This window comes from Protopterus annectens, chromosome 17.part0 (assembly GCF_019279795.1).
Source record: "Protopterus annectens isolate FY-2018-M chromosome 17.part0, PAN1.0, whole genome shotgun sequence".
Taxonomy (NCBI): Eukaryota; Metazoa; Chordata; order Ceratodontiformes; family Protopteridae; genus Protopterus; species Protopterus annectens.
In genome coordinates, this window is record NC_056751.1 from 147,265,876 (window position 1) to 147,292,640 (window position 26,765).

General features: G+C 43.3%; 1 protein-coding gene across 1 annotated transcript in view; it reads left to right on the top strand.

Moving 5' to 3' along the window:
* The window catches only part of ERCC6L2 (ERCC excision repair 6 like 2), a 1,190,567-nt gene that overhangs the window by 892,541 nt on the left and 271,261 nt on the right, over nt 1–26,765 (top strand). Inside the window, exon 17 of the mRNA XM_044058934.1 lies at nt 17,930–18,084. Coding sequence (XP_043914869.1) covers nt 17,930–18,084 — 155 coding nt within the window. The remainder of the gene's footprint in view (nt 1–17,929; nt 18,085–26,765) is intronic.

Sequence of the window (26,765 nt, forward strand, 5' to 3'; positions counted from 1 at the left end):
AGGTTTGATGGTCTACCAGTTTTTCATCAAAGTGGGCAGTTAAATACATCTTTGGGGGACTTTCCCTCAGAATTTGTCTAAAAGAAAGGTGAAGTGTTTGTGCAGTTGCCAAAATACCTATAAAGATTACCACGTCTTGACTTTTTGCTTAATGGAGGAACACAATATTCAATCCCATTCAATTTATAAGTCTTTTATCCCGAAAACTCTGAGAAGTAGTTGTAGCTTCCATTTTTTTTACATTTTAGAAAAGCAGAGGTTAAAAGAACTTACCTGTAGAGTTATGGAGCATGGTTCTGGTATCTTTGATACTCCTTCTCTGGTCCCCAGAAAAAGAAAAGTGTCAAAGGAGGGTTTTCTTTCTTTTCTGGCTCCCCCTTTGCCACAGTCCTTGACTAATGGATTCTACTGTAGTCATTTTTGAGCCCTTGTATCATCCTTCAGCATCTCCCAATGCCTTGGGTCGAGAAACAAGCACATCCTCCACTTCCACTTGTGCATCCACTTCAGGCAGGGGAGACCCCCATTAGTTGGGTACAGAGGAGGGAAAAGTCATTATTCCCTTACAGGGCTGCACTAAAGGATCTGATTCTTGGTGTGATGACTACAGTTCTAAACCCTGTTTTTCTGTGGATATTCCCAGGAGAAGGAAGCACAAATTGAAGCATGCTTCCACCTCTTTATCTCTTTCAGTTAAGGGAGCAAACGATGATTGATTTGTCTTTGCAAAAGGCTTATCTAAAGCCTTTCAGTCATTACAAGCCAAAACTTCTCACTGTAAAAGGTAAAGTTCACCCCATTTCAGATTCCAGTTCAGACTCTGAGGTACAGAAGATACACTTAGATTATGCCTCATAAATAATTGGGTGTCTGAAGAAAGTATATTTTTCAGACTCTCCAGCTGAAGAGTTTCTTTTTCTGACAACACTGGCAAATAGAAAGGGCTATTGAAGTGGGAACATGAATTGTTGAAGAGCCAGTAAAGATGTTTTGAGTTATTGCAAGTATATTGTCCTTAACCAGTGACTACTCCCCCAGTTTTAGCTACCTTGGAAGATGCTTTTGCTGTAGCCAGTAGTTATCCTGGCAGTCAGCCAGCATCTCCTAGAAAATCTGACAAATTATACAAGTTTTCCTTGGTCTCATAAATTTCCCATTAGAAATTAAAGGGCAGATCTGGCAGTCATTTCTCCTTCTATATCAGTTTCTTCCAATACACCTCAAGAACATCCAGCCCTATTCCTTCTGAAAAAGATGGGAGAGCTTCTGATAGTTTTGGAAAAAGGGTGTATACTTCTTCAGTCTTAGCCTTCCAATCAGTAAATTGTCAAGTGCATAAGTTTTATTCCTGGCTTTTTATTTTTGGTGACATGAGACGATTGAGGATGTTCATTCCTCTTGACATTAAGAGATCCTTAAACTCTTTATTTTCATCAGTGCCTCTCAACAGTCTCAACAAAAGACTTGTTATTCATTTCATGGAAAGTCTTTTCCAGGAAAAGTCAGAACCCATTCTGCCAGGACTTAGTCTGCTGCTTTCTGGAAAGGAGTGGAGTGTAGAAATCTTTCAGAGGCAGCATTTTCATCTTTTATACAAACCTTTGCCAAGCACTTATAAACTGACTCCTTTTCTAAACCTAGGGCAGGATTTGCTAGAACTATTCTCCAGGACTCCTGGACTCTAATCTTTCTTACTTCTCCCATTTTTAATAAGCTTTAGTATTCGTACCATATAGCTTAGGGTACTGTAACAGTGATCTAATTATGAATGTAGTACATTTCCGTAAGTAAACTTATAGCAGTTGATGTTCACATAGATCACTGTCCTTTTTGTGTGTTATTTTGCAAGGGTGTAGATCCCTGTCTTCCCCTTTTCTGTTAGTACACACTTGTTAGCAGGGCTGTGGCCTCTCTTCTCTTCTCTTTTGGGGCAGGGAAGCTCTGAATTTTGAATTTCATATTTCTTCTTTGATACTAGCTCACTTACAGTCCTAGTGGGCATACAGGCTAATTGAAGGTGCCATACAGCTTTGGAAGCTGGCTGGACATCTGATCCATGAAAGGAGACATCCTGTATAGTTTAGGCCACTGCTACATTGATCTGTTTGAACATTTTTTACAGTAAGTCTACTTACACAACTGTTCTTTCTCATTCTTTGTGCAGAGGTACCTCTCAATTGTGTAACCAGCAGCAGATGTTTGTTGTCCTGTACAGTGGTGCTGTCATAATCTGTTGAAGCTTCTCTTCTCTTCAAGGGAGAGATGGCCAGGCCTAACTGCTGCTCTTTTCCTGGTCTATGGAGGATGCTTTTGAACTTGGTAAGGTTTCTGAAGTCTAGTCTAGTCTTCATTGATTATCTCACCGAATCTAGTTCCAGCTCATCTCATTTTTACTGCTATGATGTCAGCTGCATCACCGCGACATTACGGACTATCATTATAATAGAGGCTACCCTTCATCTACTTCAAGAGCCTTCTGATCCTTAGCTTTGCTGTCAAAAGCTCATTAAAAGAATGACATCTCCTCTTAATTACAAGCCTTCGCAAAGGAGAAAGAAATTTCAGACGAGGAGGTTGTAATGACTTCCTTCTCCCAACATACATTAGGTAGGAAGGTGGGGTGTGGTCCTCATAGAGTTCAGCCTTTTTATCCAAGTCACCTGGTCATGCTATACCACTTTGCCCTTAGGTCTTATGATTCCCTTTGGAAACTTTTCTAGTCTTTAGATGAGTTGGGCTTATCCATTTTTTAATGATAAAACCCATTCAGTCCTTTGTTTGCATTCATTTATCCAGGACCTCCTCCTATGGTTATTGTCATGCTACCAGCCTTAAAGGAAGCATTTAAGGCATTATGATAGGCTTGGGAAAAAGTCCCCACTTTTCACCCTTAATTCTAAGTTTCTGCCTCTTGAGAGTTTTACATTTGTCATCTACCTGCCATATCAGTTTCATCTGAGGCACCATAAAACACCCAAACCCCTAAGTGGTCTGCTGTTGGGCAAGAAGTTTCAAGGCCTTCTTCTTGAGGGAAGAATATTTGTTCTTCCTTTATTCTAGAATGTAAATATCCAGCTGCCTGCATGTGGAAAGCAGGAGGAGGTACCATTTGCAAAAAACACTTCTCAGCTCAAAGGCCAGTCATCAGCTTGTGCAGTAGTTTCACACTACGCTTTGTTTTGGGTTACTGTTATGGTGATCGATGTTCGGTGAAACAAGATGTGTTAAGTTCAGAGAGAAAAAATATTTCATAGGTAAGCAGAGAATAATGATTGAATTATATAGGGTATGTTCTAAAAATACGCCACCTATGCCAAAACAGTATTTTATTTCCCTTCTGTCAAAATAGAATGTAGTGCTGCAGAATACATGGTTTTCGTCAAGTGAAATCCTGACAAAAATGCAACTGTGACACACAAACATGATCAAAGTAAAAATAAAATAACTATAGAGTTACAGGAAAGAATATAGTACTAAAGTTCCGTGTTATAAGCTGAAAATAAAGAGAATTAATGTTGTAATTAATGCCTGCAATTCACTGAAAAGCTTTGCCGGAGTAATTAGTTTACAACCACAGAATTAACTCCTGTTTCACAGGCATGCCAGCAATGACCCAGTTCAAAATCTAACATCTACTGTACAAATCAAAAATACTGTGGAAAATTGAGATAACCTGACAATGGTTCAAAAGAGTACTTCTAAAAGTGCAGCCAAGTTAGTAGGGTGGCCCAGAAGTTGAAGAGGCAAACTAAAATTAGCAAAACCCCTAACACATGAAGTGCTAGTGGTAAACTTGTAGACAAGTGATACTTTGTCATCATGATCAACTCCTCTTTACCCCATTTTCTAAATGGGGTCAAGATGTCACCTCAGCTGTCTCCAGCTTTCTCTATTTCTTGCAATTCACTTGCTTTATTCATTCGTCATAGCTGCAGGTCTTCTTTCATGCAGTCCATCCATTTCTTTGCTAGATTCCCACTTTTCCTCTTCTGCTTTTCTTCACATGTAACAAAACCATAATAATCTGTTCTCTTTCATTCTCCGCAATTGGAGATACTTTGGTTCTGCCCTTATGTCCCCATTTCCTTATCAGTCCCACAATGTGCATGTCATCACCCATCTCAGGCATTTCATTTCCATCACCTTTAGCTTCCTTAACTGCTGTGCCTTTACTGCCCAGGTTTCTGTATCATGCGTTAGTACAGGTTATTCTACTGTTTTTACCTTCTTTAGTATTCGTCTGTCACACGCTACCCCCTGACACTCTGTGCCAGTTGACTACAAACCCTCTGGTTCTAACTTTGGCCTTCTCATTTGGACTTCTGTTCTAAACCACCCCTCGCAAATACTTGAAGCTGTTTACCTGTTCCACTGTTTTCCTTTCTATCTCAGTTTTCAGCCATTTCTGATTTCCCCCATATTCTACTACGACAACCATCTTGTCTGTCCACAGTTTCATCCAACATGCTTTCAGTTTTACATTCCATTTCCCTGTCATATGATTAAGCTGTTGTTCAGAGTCTGCTTGTAATGCAACATTGTCTGCATACAGCAACTTTGTTGATCTCTTCTCTCCAATCTGTTTGCTAATGTAGTCCATCACCAGTTTGAACAGCAGTGGGCTGTACCCTGGTGGACACGCATTCCCTCTGGTACCGATGCACTGTTAGTACTTGTGTTTGGGTCCTTGTAAATAGCCATCACTATTTATACCAATGTTTCCAGGACTTAAGACCATCACAGGCTACCTATATCACCTTTCTTGGGACCCTGTTATATGCTTTCTCCAAGTCTGAGAATGCCCAGTTGGGCTCTTTCCTCATCTCTAATTTTCTTCTTAGGTTTCTGTCTCACTGCAAACATTGGGTTGGTTATGCTGTATCCTAATCTGAATCCAAACTGCTCTTCTTTCATCTTAATTCCTACTACTCTGTATATTCATTTATCAGTCATAAAAATAAAAATTAAAGGACAAGACCTGGAGTCTACCAGTCAAGTTACCAAGTTGTCTAGCACTGGGAGAGAACTACAGCAGAATTCCAGCAATTCATAAAAATGTTGTATGTTTTAATATGAACTTTAAAGCACATAACTGACATCAGAAGGGCACATTTTAGATTGTACCATTTTTGGCAGTAATTAATAGTACAAGCTACAAAAAGATGCATGTCTGTGATGGTTTCAGTCAGTATATGTGAACGCACATAAGAAAAAAACATTTTTTCAAGTTTATTGTTAGTGCAAAATGAGTGAATGCCAGTAAGTAGATAAGCGATAATGCCAACACTTGCTTTTATTGCTGATATTGTTCAGAATGTACATGTTGATGCAAAATGTGTTGTTCTAATTAGTTTTTAAGTGAATTAGAGTAATAGTTAAAACTTATCTATATTTGTCTCCATTATTTTTGGCTTTGTGCAGAATTCTTGTGCAGAGAAGTGCAGACATATGGTTATTATCGATGCCTGTTTTGGAGGATATTTTCCTTTTTTCTCAGTTGGTGCAACAAATAATTTGGTATATTTCAGTTTGCCCCCCCCCCCCCCTGCAAAAACCATTTATTATTGTGAACTGTGGTTTGCCATTTTCTGTTTTTGTCTTTTGAGGTTTTTTTTCTATTGTTTTTGTGTGTAGTCATATGTATTTTCAGTATTTGCTGATAGAATTTGTCTGGAAGATGGTCCAGCAAGCTGGAACAGTTTGAGATTTCAGTAGGAAAAAATAGCTGGACATTCTCAGTCTGTTAGGAAAAATAGAAAAAAAGGATTGAAGGATTTCAGGGAACTAGAAGGTGGCCTAATGGTTAAGGTGTTTGCCTTACAAACACAAGGTGCAGGGTTTGAGTCTCACAAGGGATAATTGGCTAGGCTTAAAATGGCTTGCAAGGGCAGTTAGCTTAGTACTAATCTATGAACCTATAAAGTCCATCTGGGTATTATTGTAAGAAGTAAAATGACTCGGATATTAGGATAACTGTATTGCTGGGTGGATTTTTACTTTAAAGAAATAAAACTGAAGTCAAAAGAGCATTTGTCAGGATTACACCATGGATTATTTACCTGGTTGTCATACTTTGATAGCATTGCAGCAGCAGTTTAGCACTTCAGCTGTGTACGTCATTTAATAACCTTACAGTTAAGCCACTGCTGTATGTCATATATCAAATAGCAGTTACTGTACCATTTAAAATGATGCTTGAAGTAGTAGAATGCTTACTAATTCTATCTGCCGGAAGACTTAAAAACATAGTAAAATCCCTAGTTTAAATTGCATTTAATAGATGAAAACTGTTGTAGCCTTCATAGTATCTAGTGCTAAAAGAGGAGCATATACTGAGCTGATAATAAAATACGTATTTTTTTTTTTTCAGTTTGACCTTAAGTATCCTACCATCCCTACTTTTGTAGCTTCTTAGGTAACTGAGTCATCAGGTAAAGGAGTAGAAATTCGAGAATGTTTGTTGTTGAATTACTAAAAAGTTGTTTGGTATGCTTTGTCCCTTATATAAGTTATGTATTAGAAACTAAAGGAATTTTTTGTAGAAAATGTGTGGAGCCATGTGTTGCAACTAACTAGTAAACAAAATTGTTGTTGTTTACTGAGTAAATGAACTACTACTTGAACTCCTTCCCAACACAACCCAGGCCAATTAAAAACAACATATATGTGTGTGTGTGTGTGTGTGTGTGTATACATACAGATATGTGTGTGTATATATATATATATAGAGAGAGAGAGAGAGTGAGTGAGATGGGTATAAACGTATATATTCCAAAGACAAAGGTGGATTGGACACTCTAAACTGGCCATAGGTGTGAATGTGTGTACGAGAATGTGATATGGAAGAACAACCATGGCAGGGCTAGTCCACCCACCAGTGTAAACCTTGGCTCTAGATGATTGTCATTGTTGAAGTGACACCCCAACCCCATGTGCAAAAATGGGACAAAGGGGCTGTGAATGGATGGTTGGACACACACACACACACACACACACACACACACACACACATATACACACACACACACAGTGTACTACCTTTAGTCAAACACTCACAAAATCAAACCTAAATTGACCAATCTAAAAAGATAAACATCAAAACACTGAAAAAAAAAAGAAAACTAAAATCCATATTTTTGGCAGGGGTACAAGCCCCCTTCACTCCTCGTGGGGGGTTGTATTTCTTTTACACAATAACTCTGACATCGCACAACATAGGGAAAACAGAAAATTCCCAACTCCACAAACTACTGTGACCTTTCACTATGTAATGCCTGCAGTCTGTGATCATATGACTACTCTAGTCCATCTGCTGCCATAATAAACATTCTGTATTCCAAACTTTTAACCTACCTAAGGACTTTTTTTTAATATTTAGCTAGATAGAAAATATATGTGTGTGTGTGTGTGTGTGTGTGTGTGTGTGTGTGTGTGTGTGTGTGTGTGTGTGTGTGTGTGTGTGTGTGTGTGTGTTTATATATATATATATATATATATATATATATATATATATGTATATAATCTGTATATAGATAGATATACATGTACAGTGTATATATGTGCATGTGTGTATGTGTATGTGTATGTGTATATATATATATATATATATATATATATATATATATATATATATATAGAGAGAGAGAGAGAGAGAGCCCATGTGTAATACACATGTCGCCAGTCAATCAGTATATTCTGGGGAGGTGAGAAGAAAATAAGTACTCATTGAAAACCCAAATAACCACAAAAAGGACTTGGAAAAGCTCTGCCTATGCAGTGAACCATACACCCTGGAAATGTGAAGCAGAGATATTACCACTAAACTACCATACTTTGTTGAGTATTTTAATGTCAGATGAACAGATTTTAAGTGTATAGATCTGAAGTAGTTACTTCATTTGCTCTGCAACCTGTGGGTATCGGATCCGACTTCGGATTCGAGCCGGCAGCTTACCAAGCTCCAAGATCCGAGCTCCTAGCTCCTCCCCCTACCCATAATCCCCTGCTACCAACCACATTATCTCAGATCGTTTTTGCCGCGGCTGAAGAAGCTTTCCTTTTGAAGAGCTCCTGGCTGGGTGAGATCGTTTCTGTCTTTTTTCACCAAAAAGTTTCAAAATCGTGTGTGTGTGGTAGTAAACCTTTCTACCCCTTTTTAGTGGTAGTTTTTAATTTTTACTGGTATAGTTAATTAGTTTTTCTTTGTCACTCCCCCTCCCCCCTTAGCGTCTGGGTGTGTGTGTGAGTGCTTTAACATGGCGGAAGGGCCTAAGGCCATTTTTTCCAAATGTACTGAGTGTGGCCACAAGCTTTCCCCAGCTGATGGCCACACTCAGTGCGTTTTGTGCCTGGGGGCAGCCCATCTCTCAGAGGCCTGCCAGATTTGTGCGGCCTTTAATCCCCGGGCACTTCAGGATAGGAAGAACAAACTGATCCTGGCGGGAAAGCTCCCCCAGGAGTCAGCTTCTTCTTCCTCTCCTGTTCGGGCTCCGGCTGCCTCAGTGGCCTCGGCGCCCTCTGTTCCCTCAGCTCAACCCGGGACTCAACCTCCCACTTCGGGTTTGAGCTCTGGGGAAACTAGTGCCTCCTCAACTAAGGAGAAGAGGCACAAGGATAAGGAGGGACATAGATCCCATAAAAGGCGGGCCGAGTCTCACCCCTCGGCTCCGCCAGCAAAAATAACTAAGTCTCCTTCGGGGGTCTCCGGATCCTTCTCCTCTCTGCTCCATTCGCCTAGCTTCTCGCCGGAGCCAGAGGAGGAAGATTGGTCTCCCTCGAGGTCGTCGAGGCGGCCCTCCCGGCCCGCCTCGACTACCTCTTCCAGGTCAACTAAAAGCATCTCCGAAGCGGATATGGATCGGATGATGCATCGGTTCTTACAGACCCAAATGCATATGGGGTGCTCTTGCCTACCCCCCTCTGGGGGGGAGCGCGCCCCAGTGTTTGCCCCGATCACTCCTTCTCCGACTCGTTTTCGGATCTCGGAGTCTCCGGATCCATGCCCATTTGGACCCAGGGAATTGTCGGCGCCGATAGCGCTGGTCTCTTCAACGCTGACTATGCCCTCGAGCTTGTCGGATCCGAGCTCTCGGGGCCGAGGGCTGAGCATCGGATCCGAGGGAGTTGTATCTTCGGAGCTGTTGGCTTAGAAGTGCACCTCTCTCTCTGTGCCGACTGCTTCGGCTCCGACCCTGATCCCTTCCTCGGAGCCGAGGAGATTGCTCTCAGAGGCTGGCGAGGGTGATTCTCCTTCGGCTTTTGAGGTAGTGGAGAGGGTACTGTCGAGATCCTCCAGATCCCCGGTTCGGGCTTTGGATCCACCCGTACCCCCACTGTTTGAGGGTCTGTCTTCCATCATCCGACCATTGGGACAGCCTGCCCAAGCCCTCCAGCTAGTTCCTGTTGAGGAACAACAACCCGTGGACGAGCCCTCTTCAGATAGCCCCACAGAGGAGGTTCCTCGGAAACGTTGGTGTAAAAGGAGGCACCTGGACTCCCCCGAGTCCGTTACCAGTGACACGGACTTAGATGATAGGGAGGGTTCCCCAAGGTCACCCCCTGAAGATGTCTCCTTTGGAGACATCATGGAAATGTTGCGTATTAGTGGGGGGTGGTCTGCCCAAAAACCTTCCCTTGATGAATCCGTGTTCCTGGAGGCGTTTGAGGCAGGCCCATCTACTTCCTGGGTGTCCCCTCCGGCCGACCCCCTGGTGGACTTAATTACCACCAGGGCGTGGAAGGAGCCCGACACCGTGGAGCCAATACCTAGGCGTCCCGACAAAATACTAAGCCCCCCCACAGATAGGCAATCATGGGCCAAAGGATCCCCTGTTGATGCCATGTTGGTGGCAGCGGCCACCAAGAAAGAACTCGCTCAGGAGAGTTCTCTGGTCCACCCGCCAGGTAAAGAATCTCGAGCGTTGGACCGGATTGGGAAGCGGATGTTTGCTTCAGCGACCTTTTCTATAAGGGCGCGGAACTATATGGCACATACCATCAGGCTACAGCGAGACTTGATCAAGGAATACGCTGCAGCCCCCCCAGAGTCCATATCGGTCGGAGACAGGAATGTGTTTACAACACGATAGCCACTCTGAAATCTATCTCCAATACGTCTATGTGGCTCCTCTCTCATGCTTCGGAGGGAGCCGCTAGAGCCAGCGGAGCAGGGGTCGTCTTACGATGTCACGCCTGGCTCCATCTTTGCGACTTCGCGGATCCCTTCAAGGTGTCCTTCGCGAACGCCCCTTTTGACGGTTCTGCTCTTTTTGGCAAGACCGTTCGCGATGCGCTGGTCCAAAGCGAAAAGGACGGGAAGACGCTGTCCGCCGTCGGAGTCCACTTCTCTAGTCCCCAAAGATCCTTCTCCAGGAATCAGAGGGGACAAAAGAAGCTGTGGTTCTGCAAGTCTCAGCAATCCCATCCAGCTGCGGACCACTTGTCCTCTAGAGGCAGAGGAGGACGCCGGCCCAGAGGCAGAGGGGGGCCGCGTAATTTCGGGTCTAGAGAACCTTTCTCGGACAGACCCGCGCAACAGCCCTGAGGGCTTGCCCGACTGTCCCTCTCTGGAGGCAGTCGGGGGGCGGTTGACGGAGCACCTGTCAAACTGGGAGTCCCTTACAACGGATCGATGGGAGCTCCGTATCATTTCCAGAGGTTACTTCATTCCTTTCCTAAATCTTCCCCTCAAAACCAGACACCTCCCCGATGTACCACCCGATCAGAGGGAGGCGGCGGCTTTAGAGATTTTAAAGCTGCTAAGAAAAAGAGCCATCCAGCCCGTCCCCCCAGATCAGTCCGGATTGGGTTATTACTCAAGGTTCTTTTTGGTGCCAAAGAAAACGGGGGACCTCAGACCCATCTTAGACCTTTCCGCTCTGAACCTGTTTATTCCCAAGGTAAAGTTCCAGATGGTCACTCTTCAATCTATCCTCCCCCTTCTGCGGGAGAATGACTGGATGTGTTCCATAGACCTCAAGGATGCGTACTACCACATTTTAATGGACAGACGATCCAGGAGGTTTCTCCGCTTCTGGCTCGGAGCCAGTCATTATCAATTCAGGGTTCTTCCATTCGGCCTCACTTCAGCCCCCAGAGTGTTCACCAAAGTCATTGCGGTGGTTGCTGCCCACCTGAGATTTCAGGGCTTTCAGGTCTTCCCGTACCTAGACGACTGGCTCCTTACCGCGACCAACAGGCATCAGCTCTCAGTAGCGAGAGATTACGCACTGACTCTAGCCCACAACCTAGGCATTTCAGTAAACCTGCAAAAGTCCTGCCTGTGCCCCACTCAAGCCCTGGAATTCATAGGGGCCAGGTTGGATACTCGAATCTCTCGAGCTACCCTAACATCAGTCAGACTGAACAGCTTGTCTTATCAGGTGTTAGCCCTTCTCCGGAATCCTTCTCCTCCAGTGGAGTTAGTCCTGAGGGCACTAGGATCTATGGCAGCCGCAATCGGTCTTTCCCTCCATGCCCGCCTGCGAATGCGAATATTGCAATGGACCCTTCAAGTCCAATGGTCCCTCTTGCTCCACCCGTTGAACACACCCATACCGCTGAGCAGAGTTTGCAGGGACTCCCTTCTTTGGTGGTTGCATGAACTCAGAGAAGGGAGGCCCTTTGTGATCCCCCCCGGTCGAAGCCATGTTGACCACAGACACTTCTCGCCTCTGGTGGGGGGGGGCATTGTTCAGGCAGATCCGTTCAAGGCACGTGGACTCCCCTAGAGACCGCATTGCATATAAATGTCCTAGAGATGAGGGCGGTGCTTTTGGCGTTGCAAGCTCTCCACGACCTTCTTCCCCTGGGGACTATTGCGATCCAGACAGACAACATTTCTGTAGTCTGGTACATAAACAAACAGGGAGGAACCAGATCCTACCCCCTGTGTCGAGAGGCCATGAGAGTTTGGGAATGGGCGATCTCCACCAACCGTTTTCTGGTAGCAACGCACATCCCGGGACGATCCAACATATTAGCAGACAAGCTAAGTCGGGTGCTTCTCACTCCGTGCGAGTGGTCTCTGAATCCATCTGTTGTGAAACAGATCTTTCACAAATGGGGTCAGCCTCTCTGCGATCGTTTTGCTTCTCCTTTAAACACAAAATGCAGCGAGTACTTCGCAATAATTCCCCCCAGAGGGGAAACCCCCAGAGACGCTCTGGTCCATGCTTGGCCTCCTGGGCTCCTTTATGCTTATCCTCCCCTTCATGTCATGATGAAGTTCATTCAGAAAGCCTGTCGGTTGGGGAGCAGAATTATCCTCATAGCCCCATTCTGGCCTCGGCAGATCTGGTTCCCCTTTCTGCGGTCTCACAGTGTGGCTCCTCCGTGGATTCTGGATCCCAGTCCAGAGCTGATTTCTCATCCCGCGGATTGCCCAACGCCCAGCCTGGTCAACCTCAAGCTTGCAGCTTGGCTGATCCAGTTCCATTAATGGCTAGGACTCCCAGTATCTCATCTCCCGTTAAGGCCATTCTGGTTGCGGCTCATAAGCCATCTACCAGAAAACTTTACAACAGTAAGTGGAAACGTTTTTCCATTTGGGCCGAAGATAAGGGCTTGGACTCATTTACTGTCCTTATCCCGACCATCCTGGACTTCCTCTCGTTAATTTGTCAACAGGGAGCAAGCACTTCTACGGTTAAGGTACAATTGGTGGCCATCTCCCATTTTCATGTGGGTGATGGCATAGGTTCCTTAGCATCTATAAAGTTGTGCAAAACCTTCTTACGAGGCATCTTCCTTTTAAATCCACTGATAAAGTCTGTGATTCCCCCATGGGACCTCACTCTAGTCTTGCAAGCCTTAACGAGTCCACCTTTCGAACCTGCGGCCTCAATTCCATTGAAGTTCTTGTCATGGAAAACATCCTTCTTAGTGGCTATTACTTCGGCCAAAAGGGTTTCAGAATTACAAGCCTTGTGTATGAAGCCTCCTTACCTTATCTTTCACAAAGATAGAGTGTCCCTCAGGACTAACCCGTCTTTCTTGCCTAAGGTTGCTTTAGAAGCAAATATAAATCAATCGATAAATCTACCAGTGTTTTTTCCCCACATTTCAGAACAAGGGAGAATACACATTACACAAATTGGATGTACACAGACAGCTGCGTTTCTCCTTGCATAGGACTAGAGAGTTTCACAAGTCAGACCAGTTATTTGTCTCGTATGCAAAATCAGCCATGGGTAAAGCCATTTCCAAAGTCACTGTAGCAAATTGGATTCGTCAGTGTATTATTCAGGGGTATATAGCGTCTGGCAAACCAGCCCCGGTTAATATCTGTGCTCATTCTACAAGATCTGTAGCCACCTCAACAGCCTTCTGGTCTAGGGTTCCAGTGGACGACATATGTTCAGCAGCTACTTGGTCCTCTTCTCATACGTTCATTTCTCATTATAAATTAGATGTGATTTCGAGAAGTAGGGCTTCTTTTGGCTCTGCTGTGCTTCGGATTATCCTTCTGTAAGGACCACCCAGGTTCTTATAAGGTAGCTGGGGACTCTGTCCCACAGGTTGCAGAGCAAATGAAGTAACTACTTCAGATAAAGAAGTTATGTACTCACCATAACGTTCCATCTGAGTAGGTACTTCATTTGTCTGCAACCGACCCCCCTTGCCATCCCCGAACCTTTCGGGATTTTCTGATCACCTTTGCAGTTGATATTTCATGTTTACAGGTTGGCAAGGCAAAAAAAAACGATCTGAGGTAATGTGGTTGGTAGCAGGGGATTATGGGTAGGGAGAGGAGCTCGGATCTTGGAGCTTGGTAAGCTGCCGGCTCGGATCCGATACCCACAGGTTGCAGACAAATGAAGTACCTACTCAGATGGAACGTTATGGTGAGTACATAACTTCTTTTTTAAACTATAGAAAAAAAAAAAAAAACACCCCAGTTCTATAGTCACAGGCACCCCCACACCCTTTAAAAAATGCTGCTATGCTTGGCAGCTTATAATAAAACTGAAATCATCATTTCAAAAATTAGGTATAGGTAATTTGGTCATATCGAAGTAGATAGTTAGAATTGGTGATGAAGTAGAAAAGGCAAATTAGTTCAGAAACATAGGCATCCTTTTTTTTTTTCCATCCCCACTCTGAACAGAGTCTAATGGTTGCACCCAGTTGACCCACTCTTTCCATGGTAGTGGGAACTGGGCATTCCCAGGCTAGGTGATTCCTGCCCAGGAATCCATATCAGATCATTCTTACTGTGGCAAGAATGGTAGAGAGCAGAAAAAAATGGTGGTCCTTCAGGTCACCCTTAATGATGGTTATTTTGAGTTTTACTATCTTCTCCCTTCAAAAAAAGGCATGCCTTTGCATGCTGAATTCCCCTTGGTTTAGTGGGCAATTGTACATGGCAGCATGGATTCAATAGGCTTGCATGTAGGAACCACGAGAAGGAAGAGACTAAAATATGTTGGACACCAGAGGCAAAATGTTCTTTGATAACAGAACAAACAGGATGCCTTTGAAACTGTGTGTAGCATTTAAGGATTTTGTTTTATTTCTAATATTGTTATTGTGGAGTCAAAGACCACTCAGGCTAATAATGGATCTATGTATAGAAGTTGTTAGGGAAGTATTTTTGAGTTTGACATTGGATGAGTTATTGTCTGGAATGTGAACTCCTTAAGCAGTCCAGCTAAACTGCAAAAGATCATGAAATAGTTACAGACCTTATAGATTATTGTTTCACAGGAAACCCATTTGAATGAGTTGGAGTATACTGTATTAGTGAGAGATTATTCTGTCATAGGGTGTGCTTCCTTATTTGCCTGACAGCATACTGTTGGTGACAAGTACCTGTCCATTAGTAGGGGTGAAAGGATTTGTTGCAGCAAGGAGAGTAACTGTATAGTATGTATATGTGCATGTCTGTGTGTGTGTGTGTGTGTGTGTGTGTGTGTGTGTGTGTGTATATATATATATATATATATATATATATATATATAGGTGTGTGTATATATGTGTGTGTGTGTGTATGTATATATATATTTATATATATATATATATATATATATATATATATATATATTTATATATATTTATATATATATATATGTATATGTATAAATAGATATATATTGACGAGTCAAAGTTGCCAAAGATGTAGTTTCATGAACACCCGGATCACCGTAAAATAACTCCAGGAAACAAACCACTTGTCCAGCAACACTTCAACAACAATCCGAAGCAAATAAAACCTCCAGACCCCCCAACCAAATCCAAGATCACACTGTAGTGGAGAAAAGGGCAAAGTTCAACATGGTGGCCAAGTGGTTAATTTCCCAGAGTTATTTTATGGTGATCCGTGTGTTTGTGAAACTACATCTTCATCGTTATGAAGTTTGACAAAGTGGGGTTTCAATAAGTAAAAGTAATGTGTGTGTGTGTGTGTGTGTGTGTGTGCGTGCGTGCATTTGCAGACTTATGTTTGTGTGAGCGTGTTTAAGCACAAATGCATTACATACTGTTAGTTATTGAGTGAGCTATCTATACACTGTAAGCAGGTTATGACTGTGGAAATCACAGAATGAATGATGCAGAGAATTGAAATAGTTGTTATAAGAGTTGTCTTTTCCTAAGTTAATAAAAACTCATGTGGTGGCATATTTCCCTTTGGTTCACAGACTGTTCTTTACTTATTCCAGTGGCAGTACTTATGTAGAGTGGATGGTTTAGACAATAGAAAGAGTTATGAAATTCTAGAGGGGCTTAAGTATACGTTGTGTTGGAGATGAATGTGGGTAGTTTTGAAGGAAAACAAGTAGTCCAAAGTGGTGCTTGTATATATTGAAAGAAACTTAGTTTGCTACCCTGTTGTTCCTCAAAATAAAGTTCTTTGTCCCCCACAACCCTTTTCATTGTAATCAACTTCAAGTTTAATGCACTTTAAGGGAAAGAATTCCTTTTGTAACACAGTTTCCTAGGAACACCATTCATTAGTCAAATGCTATACCACTGTTCTGCTCCCTTTTCAGGACCTTTCTTTGCCACCTGACCTTTTGAGGATTAAATGATTTATTGTAACATTTAAAGGTTGTGTATGAAGTCTGTTAGTATTCAAATACCTTTTCATAATTTAATGGTGCTTAAGGCTAACAGAAGTAGCTTGATTGTTTTCTCGTTACAGGTCTGTTCCTGTAATGCATGCTGTTTATGCATCTGAAAATAGCTCAAAATTTATCCGGGCAAAGGTTATGATACATTTGTGTTGCTTTTATACTGCTTATGGGAAGAGCAGTGATGCAGCATTGTAATCTATCCATTACAGTTTTTGAAGATTTCCCCTTTTTGCCAATGTCTTCTCAGGAGTTTCTGTGAGAGATCCTAGTTCATATATTGTCTGTTTTTTATTTAACATTGATACGTGTTCTCTTTGGCATATATATAGTCTGAAATTTTGTTGTGTATTAGCTAATTGCCAGATCTATAAACATTGATCTTGAAGAAGTATTTCATCAGGTAATCTACATGTGAAACTTAAATGACATCGTAGTGGAGTCCTAGAGAAATATTTGATTGCTCATTGTTTTTCACTACTCTTTATGATCAAGAGAAAACAAGCAAAACTCCATAGATCCATTTCTCGTCTTCTAAACAAGAGACATGATGGCATTGAACTTGTTTTGTCAATACTACTGATTCCCATGGTTAAAGCACTGGCACTTGAGACAGCTGCTAGCACCAAAATCTGGTCTCAGTTGAAAAGACAGCTCCTGTGGCTGATCTGTTTTGTAACAGCTACAGCCAGAGACACATATAAATGATATGTGCTTTAACAGCATGAAACACAAACATACATGGATCAAGAGACTGTGAAATTAGAAAGAACTGAGTTTTCCTGGGGTACTTATTGTCCCTTAACCCCTGTGTAATGGATGCAGTATGTAGACAAAAGCATACCTTGAGAGTGTGAACTGGAGATTTCAAGAAAAATCCCAACAGAGCTATAAGGATTGAAGTAGCTAAGTGTTCTATACCCAGTGCAGGTAAGTCACATATTTGGGCATTGGCTTACTATTAGTTCACGAGTTGGACAATACTCATTTCACAATTTCTTGAGTATATTTGCTCAAGATGTTATTGTCTCATATCCCGTTGCATGCTCAATACAGAAATAATTTCTTGGTGCTCAAAATGTATTGCTTTTATAAGTACTGTGAGATCGCAGACTTCTGGAGAGCCATGTTTTTTCCAAGGTGCAGCAACTTTAGAGTGACAATAATAAAGTTAAAGCGGTGTAGGGTGTTGTATTTTATTTTATATTTTGATGCTTTTGTTCAATTACTATGCAGCCATGTGCACACTTTTTTCACGGATTTGTGTATTTGGGCTGTCAGTGTCAACCAGTTTTGCCAGTAGTCTCAAGGAATACCAGCTGATCTTTAAACAACCCTGTCACAGTCTTTGCAGTATTTTTGACCCCTGGTTCCCTAACAAATGTAAAACTCCTTAATTTTCTTGCCAGGTGAGATAGCATCTTTTTTAATTAATGTCATCTGTTTCAGAACTTATCCGTTTGGGTTCTTTGATGGAGGCATTGCTGCACTGGTGGGACTGGAGGCTCCTTAGCAGCTACTTCAGAGCTGTGGTAGAACACCATTCTGTAGTGCATGTTATCCATACAACAAATACTTCACTTCCAGTGTTTCACAAATGTTCACTTTGCTACAAAACAGCAATGTACATCCTTATTTAAATGTTTCTGAGTGATGACCCTGACAAAATACAAAGGCATTTTCATTTAGTGTAGGAAGCCAGATGTTAGTCACAGTCTGTAGCTAAGAACTGTATGTCATTCATCAAATCCTTTGTGCCGTTACAATTTGCTGTACCCCAGAAAGTAAATACAAATAAAATAAGGCATTTTATAAATATGTGACTGAGTTTATGACGTATGTTTAATTTTCTTTTGCAGATGGTGTGCAGGAGGTAGCATACATTCATTCTAACCAGCGTGTGGTTGGCTCAAGCAAGGCTGAAAACCATTTGAGTAAGAGTGCAGTGCACCATGTCTTTAAATTGAACCAGTTTTCCCAATTACCTGCTAATGCAGCCATCTACAACAGCGAGGTAAAGAACAGCCTTTTGTGGAAATGGGTTGCTTTTTTATAGCCCAGTATCTGTCATTGCATAGGACAGATGGGTGGCTGTCAGCTTTCCTAGTATTTTCAGTGAATATCTTATTATAATAGTTGTGATTTGTACTGAAATAAGTAAGCATTAATATTGTCAGACTTGTTTTTGTGTAAAATAGTGTGGTGCATCTGTCTAGAGGTACGAGTATTCTGTTCATTTGCTAGATTAATTCCATTATTTATAGGGCGTAGCTACCTTCAACCCAATCATGTATTGATGCTAAAGATTGACTGTCTCTCAACCGGATGATAGTTTTGGTACAGTTGGTAGTTTTGATGCTTTACTGCTGCAGAGTATGAGTTCATTTCTAACATTACTTACCATTAGAGTGGAGACTGCATACTTTTCTTATCTCTCCATATGTTTCCCCTGGACATTCCAGATGTTCCACTGATGCAGAAGCCTTTTGACTATATGCCTGCCTAGGGTACAACAATCAGCCAGCTTTACAAAGCTCTGGCTCTCTCCCACACCTTCACTCTTACTGTGCATGGACAGCTAGACTGAAGAAATCTTCAGTACTTTATTGTGCTGTCACAAGAAAAAGCAGCTCTGAAGTTTGACAGGAGCAGCTATTGGCCTTGACATATTTTTTGCAGATAATTACGCACAGGGGAACCCTTCCACGCAGAATTTGCTGCTTTTTTAAGAAAATGTCTGTATTTTATTTGGTGGCTAAAAGTGGTATTTCCTGATGTTCATCGTGCATACAGCTGCAGTCATAACAGATGGGTTATCCTGCCGTCAGGCGGGTCCTCGGTCGGCCAAATTCCAAAGTCTAGGTCTGGCGTCGGTTGTCGTCGCTTCCTCCCTGATGTCAGCGTGGCAGGGGTATAAAAGAGGCAGCCGACACCATTTTCTTCAGTCTTTCTTGCCGCGCGGTGCCCGAAGCAGAAGCAGTTCGCAAGTGCCGGTCAGCCAGCTCCTGAGATTTACGAAAGTATTTCAGCCGAAGTCTTCTTGAAAGCTAAGTACCCGTTGAAACTTTTCTTGCCTCAGACCGATGTCAGACAAAGTTAATAATTGCATTTCATGTGGGAAGCAAATACCGCATAAGGATTTCCACTCTTACTGTATACCTTGCTTAGGCCCAGACCACGACGTCTCGGCCTGCCGTTTTTGTGCTAGATTCAACAAAGGCACTATTAAGCGTCGGGCGGAGTTCGCCCTTCACTTTTTTGGCAAAAAATTTAATTATATTATGTCGTCGGATACTCCGACTCCAGTTTTGAGCAAAAAACGCAAAGATAAGGACCGACATACGAGGTCCTCACCACCTACTGATACTACGCTAAGGCCGACTACCGGTTCTCCGGTACTCAGCGAGGCGCCTATGCAGCCCCTGAGTACCGATGACAATGCATTACCGGTGTCTTCAGTACCCGAGGTCGCAGGCTCCTCGGCCCCCATTCCTACTACAGATACCGACGCCACTCCTGGTGGGGAAACTCAGAATTTAGACAGGCCTGCCATTTCTCAAGGGGTCTTCAGGCCTTCCTCCTTCTCTATTAAAGCCTTCACTAAATCTAAAACAGCCATGAAAACCAAAAAACAGGTTCCTCAGACACCCTCTCAAGGCACCATGCCTAAAAAACAGATGCTTAAAATGGCTGAGGATTTGATTACTCTTATCAGGGTTTCTCAACCCCCTCTGACAAAAGGCCCAGATTAGAGGAAGACTACCCTTCCTCAGATCAAGCTTCTATTACTTCAGAACTATCTGAGGACCAGGATTGTGCCTATTCTCCATTCGAAGACTCTGATGCAGAGGAGTCTATTCCCTCGGTCTCCCCCCCTGAGGACTTCTCTTTTGGGGAAACCCTGCATACATTGAGGGAACACTTTCACTGGGAAGGCCAAGATTACTCAGATTCCAAGAAAAGGCTCAGGGAAATGTTCTTCGTCTTCCCTTGCTGCAGTCCTGACAATTGGGTATAGTCCGCGTCCCAGTCGGCCCGAATACCAGAGTATAAGGCTGACGTCGGTCATGGCGCCTTAGACTGACGTCAGTACGTCAGGGTACTAATGCGCATGACCGACGTCATTTCCTCAGTCTTTTTTGCCGCATGGTCCGATGCAGAAGCAATTTTGCGAGTGCAGGTTGGCGTTCTGAGATTTTCCGAAACCGGAGTTTCAGACCGAATACAGAGTTGGCTAAGTAACCCCGTTGGGGAACATTTTGGTTTTTTCTTGCCTCAGTATTTAACCGGATGTCAGAAAAAGTGAATAACTGTATTTCTTGTGGGAAGCAGATACCGCATAGGGATTATCATACATTGTGTATACCTTGTTTAGGGCCTGAGCACGGCGTTGTTGGTTGCCGCTCTTGTGCTAGATTTAACAAGCGCACTATTAAGAGGAGGCTTGATTGTGCTAGGTTAGTGTTTGGAAGCGTTGCAATTATACTATGCCGTCGGATGCTCCGGCGCCTGCTTCATCTAAGAAGCGCAAGGACAAAACAGTGAAGTCTAGGGGTGAGGAACCGGCAGTCCCGGACGTCGGTCCTTTAGAAGGCTCAGGAGCCAGAGGTTTTGCCAGGAGTCTCTATGGAGTCTCAGGCAGATACTTTACTGTTACAGGATGTGCCCTCTCAGGAGGTAGGCCAGGCTGAGGGGGCTTCTCAGGTAACTGTTCTTCCCTCTCTTCCCAAGGTAGTTAGGGCCTCTCCTTCTGTTGCCAAAGCTTCTTTTAGAGGAAGGCCAAGTTCAGCTTCTGTAGGGGCTTCTCCTAGCATTTCGGGCTCTGTGCCTAAGAAACATATGCTTAAAATGGCAGAAGATTTGATTACTCTGATTAGAGGTTCTATGCCCCACCTGATAAGAGGCCTAGGGTGGAACAGGAGTTTGATAGTTTTGAACAGTGTTCACAGGCTTCAGAGTCTTCTGTGGAAGACTTGCAAGAGTTTCCTACTTATTCTGATTCTGATGTGGATGATTCCACTCCTTCAGCTTCTCCTCCTGAGGATTTTTCATTTTCAGAGACTCTTCACTCCATGAGGGAGCACTTTAAATGGGAAGGCCAAGATTACTCTGACTCCAGAAAAGGCTTAGGGAATTCTTGTTTTGCCCCAGCATAGGCCCTTAGCTATTCCTCCTGTGTTGAATGTGGTGGAGGATGTTTTGCAGAGGCTTCTCTGAACCCTGATTCCTTGCCTCCTGCTCCTGTTAAGCCTGATAGGTATTATAGGGTGCCCGAAGCTCATAAGTATTTGTTTAAGAGTCCCAGGGCGGACCCAGAAACTGTTTCTCAGGGGCCTAAAGGTGTTAAAGCTTCTGTGGTTAAAAATCCTGTACCCTCTGATAAAGAGGCAAGGGCTTTGGATAGGTGGGGTAAGAAAGTATATACTTCTTCCACTCTAGCCATGAGGCGTTGAATTGTCAATTTCATATGCTGAAATATCAGAATTATCTCCTTTCACAATTGAAATCTAAGGTGGATGCTTTGGCGGAAGGTATTGAGTGTAAAGAATTGCTGGATTTGGTTCATGTGTCTGAACAAGTGGGTAAGCATTCTTTGCAGTGTGGTTTTGATGCTGTTCAGGCCTCCTCGAGGGTGGCTGCTACTAGTTCTGTTCTTCGCAGACATGCATGGTTGAAGGATCAGAATTTAGCTGAGCATGTTAAGACCAGGATTTTGGATGCTCCTTTACAGTCTGATGTGTTGTTTGGACCGCCTGTGGAAGCAGTTTTAAAGAAAATGGAGGACAAAGCTAAGTCTATGCAGACTGTTAAAGATTTTTGCAGGTGCAGCCTCCGAAGTTTAGTAGAAATTGGCCTGCTAAGGGGTGGACATATCCTGCTTATGGTTCCCAGTCTAGGGGTAGGTCTAGGCGTGGTAGGGGCAGGGCTCAAGGTTCTTTAGGCCTAGATCAGACAGTTCACCTGCTCAGACTTCTGGTGAGGGCAGGGGTCAGTCCTTTCGTAAGCAGAACCAATGACCTGCCTTTTCAGCTGCCAGTGGACTCTCGTCTGGCAGCTCCTTTGGGAGGAAGATTGTCTCTTTTCAAAGAAAATTGGGATTTAATCACTCAAGACAGATGGGTGCTGGATATCATTCATCACGGGTACAGATTTTATTTCCACACAATGCCCCTTTCAAAGGCATGCCAGATGTTCCTCCTCCACAAAGAAAAGAGGCTCACAAGCAAGTTTCTCAGTTACTCCAGATAGGGGCTATTCAGCCAGTCCCTGTGTCAGAAAGGGGCTTGGATTTTATTCTCGCCTGTTCCTAGTACCAAAGAAGGGGAACACGTGGAGACCAATTTTGGATTTATCTATCCTCAACACTTATCTGGACATTCCCAAGTTCAAGATGTTGACGTTACAGCAACTGTTACCTCTGCTGGGCAAGGATCACTGGATGGTAACTTTGGATCTCAAGGAAGCTTACCTTCATGTGCCCATAAGGCTAAGTTGCAGAAAGTATTTGCGGTTTCGAACTGGAGATTTTCATTATCAGTTCTCTGCATTGCCCTTTGGCTTATCTACTGCGCCCAGAGTATTCACAAAGGTTCTGGCTCCATTGATAGCTTACTTCAGGCTTCAAGGCATTCAAATTTATCCTTACTTGGACGACTGCCTGATTCTGGCTCAAGAAAAGGAACACCTTCTACAGCATCTGGAATATGTCATAGCAGTGCTAAGATGCCTAGGGTATTCTGTGAACGAAATAAAGTCCAGTCTAGTACCCTCTCAAGACATGTGCTTTCTGGGTGTGAGACTGAATACAGCAGCCCAGATGGCCTTTTTAACCCCGGACAAACAAAAGAGTCTGTCACTTTACTTCCATCAACTATCTCATCAGTCCGTGCTGACTGCAAGGACAGTCCTTCAAGCATTAGGGTTCATGGCATCTTGTATTCTGGTGCTTCCCAATGCCAAACTGCATATGAGGAAGCTGCAATGCTATCTCAAAAATGTATGGACACAGCACTGCCAAGATTTGGACACTGTCATTCAAATAATACCTTGCCTTCAAAAGGAATTCTTGTGGTGGGCTCAGGAATGTCACCTAAACAAGGGACTCTCTGTGACCCGGCCAGAGGCGAGTCAGATTTTAACGACAGATGCCTCGGATACTGCTTGGGGAGCTCATCTAAATGGAAAATGGATACAAGACAAGTGGCCTGCCAGACTGCAGCATCTACATATCAACATGAAGGAGATGTTGGCAGTCCAGTTTGCATTGATGGCGTTCAAGGAGTTACTTCTTCCAGGGCAGGTGTTGATTCTGACAGACAACACAACTGTCATGTGGTACATCAACAAGCAAGGGGGAACACATTCTTATCCTCTATGCAGGCAAGCAATGATTTTATGGGAGACTGCGTTAAGCCTGCAACTGACTCTTCAGGCAAGGTTTCTGCCAGGAGCACAGAACTCCCTAGCAGATGTATTAAGCAGACAAATCATGGATCCCCACAGTGGAAACTGGATCTTCATGTATTTCAGACATTGACAGTGTCATGGGGAACTCCAGACATAGATCTGTTCGCTTCTCCACTAAACCACCAGCTGCCAAAGTATTGCACAAAGGGGTTTCATCACACAGCTTGGAAAGTGGATGCTCTGTCTTTCAGTTGGAAAAACCTTCATGTCTATGCCTTTCCACCTCTGCCTCTTCTTCCAAAGGTATTACTAAAGGTCAGACAGGACAGGCCAAGGATGATTTTGATAGCTCCAGATTGGCCTCGGCAACACTGGTACCCACTTCTAAGGAGTCTTGTACAGAAGCCTCCATGGCCTTTACCTCTGATTCCTCATCTGTTATCTCAGAAGGACGGTCATCTGCTCAATGTCAAGCTTCAATCTCTTCATCTCACGGCTTGGCATATTCTGTGTTGAAGCATGGTAGGTCTCAGCTTCCTCAACAAGTTTTAAATGTGATTATGGAAGCTAGAAGGCCTAGTACTAGGAGAGTGTCAGAAAAATGGAAGAGATTTTTATTTTGGAGTACAGCAAAGAATTTGGAGATTTCAGAGCCTAATTTGAGTGTGGCTCTTCAATATCTTACTGAATTATTGGACAAAGGTTTGTCTTTCTCTTCCATAAAGATTCATGCTGCAGCAATTTCAGCTCACTATGATTGTGACCCACCTTTGTTTTCGCATCCTTTGTTCAAGCAGTTTCTTAGAGGGCAAAGAATATAAGACCCCACGTAGAGCTCCTACTCCTGCTTGGGATCTCAATTTTGTGTTGGAAAAACTTACTCTACAACCTTTTGAGCCTGCAGCTACTGCTGAATTGAAATATTTGTCATGGAAGACTGCTTTTCTGTTGGCTATTACTTCTGCAAGAAGGGTGTCTGAGTTGCAGGCCCTTATGGCAGTAGAGCCCTTCTTGATTTTCCATAAGGACAGGGTATCATTACGTACTAATCCTTCCTTTATGCCTAAGGTGGTTTCTAGTGTGGCTTTAAACCAAACTATTCATTTGCCTACGTTTTTTCCAGATCCTCAAAATAAAGGAGAAAAGATTTTACACACTTTAGATGTACACAGGCAATTGCGTTACTATTTGAGCAGGACTAAAGATTTTAGGCAGTCTCAGCAGTTACTTGTTTCTTTTGCTTTAAGTTCACAGGGCAAGCCTGTGTCAAAACAAACTATTTCTAGGTGGATTGGCTTTTGCATTGCATTTTGTTATTCCCATCATGGCAAAGAGGTTCCAGCTGGGATTAGGCCTCATTCCACTAGGGCTACTGCCACTTCAACAGCATTTCTAAGGGGGGTGGCAACTAAGGATATTCTGGAGGCAGCTACTTGGAGTTCAGTGCATACTTTCTCTAGGCATTATCACCTGCCTATATACTCTAAGACTAGAGCTGGTTTTGCCACAGCTGTTTTACAAGGCATGTTGTCAGCTCCTGCTACTTTATAATTTGCCAGCCTCCCTTACCTCTGCTTTGGGATTCTACCCAATTGTCAGGACTGCAGCAAGGGAAGGCGAAGAACATAGTACAGTTTTGTACCTACCATAAATGTAGATGTTCGAGGATTCCCTTGCTGCAGTCCAATTACCTCCCTCCTTCCCTCTGTGTTTCAGGGTGGTTGTGTAGGTGAGTTTACATGCTTATATTTTTTGTATATATTACTGTATATATTGTACATGTTTTTGGTGCAGGTTGTTTTTGGGACTTGTCTTTTTGGGTCTTCTGACATCTGGGGCAAGAAAAGACTGAGGAAATGACGTCGGTCATGCGCATTAGTACCCTGACGTACTGACGTCAGTCTAAGGCGCCATGACCGACGTCAGCCTTATACTCTGGTATTCGGGCCGACTGGGACGCGGACTATACCCAATTGTCAGGACTGCAGCAAGGGAATCCTCGAACATCTACATTTATGGTAGGTACAAAACTGTACTTTTCTTCTGCTCCCCCAGCATAGGCCTCTGGCTATCCCTCCTGTTTTAGATATATTGGATGATGTGTACATATAAGCCAGCCTTAATCCTGATTCTTTGCCTCCAGCTCCTGTTAAACCAGACAGGTATTACTGGGTTCCTGATTCTCACCAGTTCCTATATAAAAGCCATACTGCTGACCCAGAAACTATTTCACAGGGTCCCAAGGGAATTAAGGCCTCTACTGCTAAAAACCCACTACCTTCAGAGATAGATTCCAGATCTTTAGAAAGGTGGGGGAAAAAGGTCTACACCTCGGCCACTTTAACCATGAGAGCATTAAACTGTCAGTTCCATATGTTAAAGTATCAACAGTTTTTGATATCTCAGCTGAAAAGCAAGATGACACAACCAGAACAACCAGATTTAAAAGAGTTGCAGGATTTGTTGCATGGTGCAGAGCAAGTGGGTAAACATACCTTGCAGTGTGGTTTTGATGCTTTAGAGGCCTCATGTAGAGCTTCTGTTATGGGGTCTGTTATACGTAGGCATGCTTGGCTCAAAGAGCAGACCTTACCAGATCATGTCAAAGCTAAATTATTAGATGCACCTCTTCAAAAAGATGTATTGTTTGGTGTTAAAGCAGAGGAGGTGCTAAAGAAAATGGAGGAAAAAGCGAAATCAATGCAAACAGTGAAAGATTTCCTGCAGGTACAGCCTCCACGTTTCAGCAGAAACTGGCCTTCAAAAAATTGGTCCTTTCCAGCCACGGACAGACCTCAAAGGGGCAGATATAGGTATCCAAGGGGTAGAGGGCAACCTCAAGGATCTTTCAGAGCCAGACAGTGGCATGCACCAACCCCAAGAGGTGGGGAAGATAGATCACAGTCTTTTAGAAAACAGACACAATGACTTCCCCCTACACCTGCCAAGCAAAGCTTTAATGGCAGCACCTTTGGGCGGTAAACTAACATTATTCTCAAAAAATTGGCATATTGTTACAAAAGACAAATGGATTCTGGACATTATAGACAGAGGCTACAGGTTCCACTTTCACACCCTTCCAAAAATGAGAGGCATGCCAAACCTGCCACAAAATCAAAGGGCAGAGGCACAAAAACTAATTTCAGCTCTCATGGACATGAAAGCAATTCAAGAGGTACCTGCAAATGAACAAGGTCAAGGGTTTTATTCCAGACTATTCCTGGTACCAAGGAAAGACAAAGATTGGAGACCTATCTTAGACCTATCCATCCTAAACACAAATCTACA